The sequence below is a fragment of the Aureococcus anophagefferens genome (assembly GCF_000186865.1).
Source record: "Aureococcus anophagefferens unplaced genomic scaffold AURANscaffold_213, whole genome shotgun sequence".
In the NCBI taxonomy this organism is placed as follows: domain Eukaryota; class Pelagophyceae; order Pelagomonadales; family Pelagomonadaceae; genus Aureococcus; species Aureococcus anophagefferens.
Window position 1 is genome coordinate 1,984 of NW_008705752.1, and position 3,011 is coordinate 4,994.

The 3,011-nt window shown below is 47.5% G+C and overlaps 3 protein-coding genes across 3 annotated transcripts in view; 2 read left to right on the forward strand and 1 right to left on the reverse strand.

Annotated features, from left to right (window-relative positions):
* AURANDRAFT_68556 (hypothetical protein) overlaps window positions 1-930 on the forward strand; it is a gene marked incomplete at both ends in the record, with an annotated part of 2,405 nt that extends 1,475 nt beyond the window's left edge. Inside the window, 2 exons of the mRNA XM_009044254.1 lie at window positions 48-636; window positions 815-930. Of these exons, the coding sequence (XP_009042502.1) occupies window positions 48-636; window positions 815-930 (705 nt within the window). The remainder of the gene's footprint in view (window positions 1-47; window positions 637-814) is intronic.
* An 84-nt stretch (window positions 931-1,014) lies between these two features.
* Window positions 1,015-2,051, reverse strand: AURANDRAFT_68557 (hypothetical protein; the record flags this gene model as incomplete). Its single annotated transcript, XM_009044257.1, has 5 exons — window positions 1,015-1,049; window positions 1,075-1,234; window positions 1,340-1,390; window positions 1,629-1,877; window positions 1,956-2,051. The coding sequence occupies 5 exons, from the start codon at window positions 2,049-2,051 to the stop codon at window positions 1,015-1,017; spliced, it is 591 nt and encodes a 196-aa protein (XP_009042505.1).
* A 297-nt stretch (window positions 2,052-2,348) lies between these two features.
* Window positions 2,349-2,987, forward strand: AURANDRAFT_68558 (hypothetical protein; the record flags this gene model as incomplete). Its single annotated transcript, XM_009044255.1, has 1 exon — window positions 2,349-2,987. The coding sequence occupies one exon, from the start codon at window positions 2,349-2,351 to the stop codon at window positions 2,985-2,987; it is 639 nt and encodes a 212-aa protein (XP_009042503.1).
* Between the last annotated feature and the right edge of the window lie 24 nt (window positions 2,988-3,011).

Genomic DNA, 3,011 nt, shown 5'->3' on the forward strand with positions numbered 1-3,011 from the left:
TGTCCAGTGCCTACAGCTGTGTGATGTGAGTCAAACACCAATCCCAGGTAGCTTACATTCTCATTTCATGCTCGAGCTGCCGCAATCTGGATGAGCTACGACAGTACTGTCTCAAGGAGCCATTCTTGCTAACAAACTTGAACGTCATTGCAAGCTGCGTTCTCTTTTTTTGGCTTGTGTGTCAAAGTCTATCACATGCTTCAAAGCACAAGCTGAAACAACCAGGACGTGACAAAAGTTTGCAGAGCGCTGTGAATACACACTTCGCTTTAACAATATTTATCTTTACTGTGTACTACTCATTTGTCTACAAGCAGAATCACAGCAAAGCCCTCGAAAGGCATCTGAAAATACTCAACGATAACAAGTTGTGGCTGTTTGAGTTACAAAGTGCCCTAAGTCACGGCTGCATCATAGTTCCGGCGATATCGGAGTTTTTTACCTCGACACACCATTTTGTGCTTCAAACTCTCGCTTACGACATCCCGCTGTTGATACTCTGTTACAGCGGATGGAACGCTTTGGGTAGCTATATTTTGCACGTGCCTATCTATCAAATTTCTTTCTTCAACAGAGATTTTGACTGGAGATTATCTGATGCTTGTGTTATCTTTTTTGCTGCCTACATCTACTTGAGTCTGATACTTATTATCTCGTTCAAAATCAAACAATTCCTGTTCGAAAGCTTCCTGGCTGATCCAGCTCCACTGGCACTTCGCAACCGGAAGCCAGTGAATCACTCGTGCCACAACTCGGTTGCTTTGCTAGTATCGGCAATTTACAACTTTGCCATTACCGCTTATATTATTTCCAGGCGTGTTTCTCTCAGCCAGTAAGGCGACGCCGATGGCGCATCATGCGTTAAAGGATCGCCTCCTGGAATTGGTTGAACTTGGGCAGACGAATGCTGACTGTAAGGACTTTGTCTAAAGACTGGTTTATCAGTATCAGTATGAATACAATGTCCAAATATTTCTTTCTTTTAATAGACTTTTCCTTGGTTCATCTCAGTAATTATTTCTTGGGTATTTTGCTCTGCAACGACACGCCTTCGGAGAAAATATTAAGACGGACCCCGCTGTAATGAAATTAAGCCCCGTACATCAACTTGGCGCCAAGGAACAGTCCGTAGTATGACACCAACCCACAGAGTGTCGTCAATGACAACACTCTGTACCCTCATGTTATCTATTTGGATTGCGGAGAAAACGGTCATGCCGATATAGCAAATTTGCTGAGAAATCATCAATGAACACTATTGTTTTTGGTTAAGTATCAGGCAGTCTCCCGCGAAGTATCAGGCAGTCTCCCGCGAAGTATCAGGCAGCCCGCGACCTACATTTGCCACATGCGTCTCCCGCGTATACAGGTATTGACAAACAGATTTCACCTACAAATAGGGAACTACAATGTAGGTATAGAAACGGCATCATTAGCAATATATATGAGGGTACACTCTCGTGTCATAAAGTTCCAATGATGCTGTCCACCCGGAGCTGTACGTTTCTCCGACCATCTCTGGGGCGGCATACTCTCCAGCCTAGAGCTCCTTCTTGGCGGAGCGGTTGCAGGTCGCAACTGCAGGTTCTGCTCCAGCAGTGTGGCCGTTGCGGCCATAGATTGCTTACCAGTCTTAGAAGAAACAACACTTGCGGGCGCCTGGGCAATCGCCCCGCCTGCCCAGTGGTCTCGGGCGATGCCAGGGGCACAGGGTCATCTGATCCATGCAGCTGCTGCTCAGCTGACTCTTCCCTCGAATCCTCCTGCGCTGCTTGCTCATCAGAACTCGCAGTCGCCGCCTTCCGCAGGTGTTCATCCAACCCAAAGCTATCCTCGTCAGGGGCTGGAGCCACCTGCCCTTTGAGGTAGGCGGCAGCCTTTAAGTAGGCGCAGTGCCCTCGCAGAATGCTACCGCTGTTGTCAGCCCCGCGCTCCAATCGCCAATCCAACTATACCATTCTATATCTTGTATCGTTCCTTAATATCACCTGCGCTATCACCTGCACACAAGGGAGAACATCAAGGAGATGCCGGTGACGGCGCAAATGCATCACCCAGATATTTTCGCCGATATAATTTTATTTGCCTCACGCCTCCCCCTCGCTGAATTTTCTGGCTCGATGTTCGGCACAACACATTCTCGAGCCATCTTCTTCTTGAGTTGGGCGGGTCCAGACTGGTTCACCATTCGGAGCTTGGCGTTCATACTCGTGTATCCGGTATTATTCACCACAATTGCTATCCGGTGGGTTGTCCGTCTGCTGTATGCCAGCACAAGTTACTTTCGCTTCAAGCCTTCTGTATACTTGGTGGGTTTTCCCAAGTGTGGAACCACTGCGCTGGTAGGAATGTTACCGAGGCACCTAGATGGTATTGTTACGCCAAACTGGTTGGCTGCTATGAGCAAGGAGACCAATCGTCTGCAAGTCATGCCCTGGTTGCCATATGGGACATTCTTTCCATTAGCTTTCCGAGCACGACCTTGTTCGGTTGTGATGGACGCATCTGTTGATGTAGTATTTACACCACATCTTGCAGCTTCGTGCGGACCGGAGGCCAAATTTGTGATATGCGTCCGTGATCATATCTCGGCTATCCAGTCAGCGGTGAACTTTATTTTATTCCAAATAGCAAGATGGAACCATAGCCCTAGTCTTCGCCGTTTTATATGCAGCATGCAAGATCCGTCTATATATTCACATGGGAGTGGTCTTTCAGATTACGTGGACCTCTGGAAGATTTCATTTACGCACTCAGTTTCAGTTATAGAGACCACCCTAAAGATGGAAAAGCAAGCTGAGAGCATTGGCATTGTCCCATTTTTTCGAGCTATGCGGATGTGCCCGGAGAGTGACGCCGCTAAGAAGTCGTTTTTGTTTCATATCGTGGCTCGTCTTATCGCTCAATATTCAATGGCGTATCACATTTCACATTTTGCCGATGCAGTGTCTAGGGATAGAATCTTGGTTGTTGAGAACGCAATATGAAGGCTGGGATCCTCAGAGTCGACC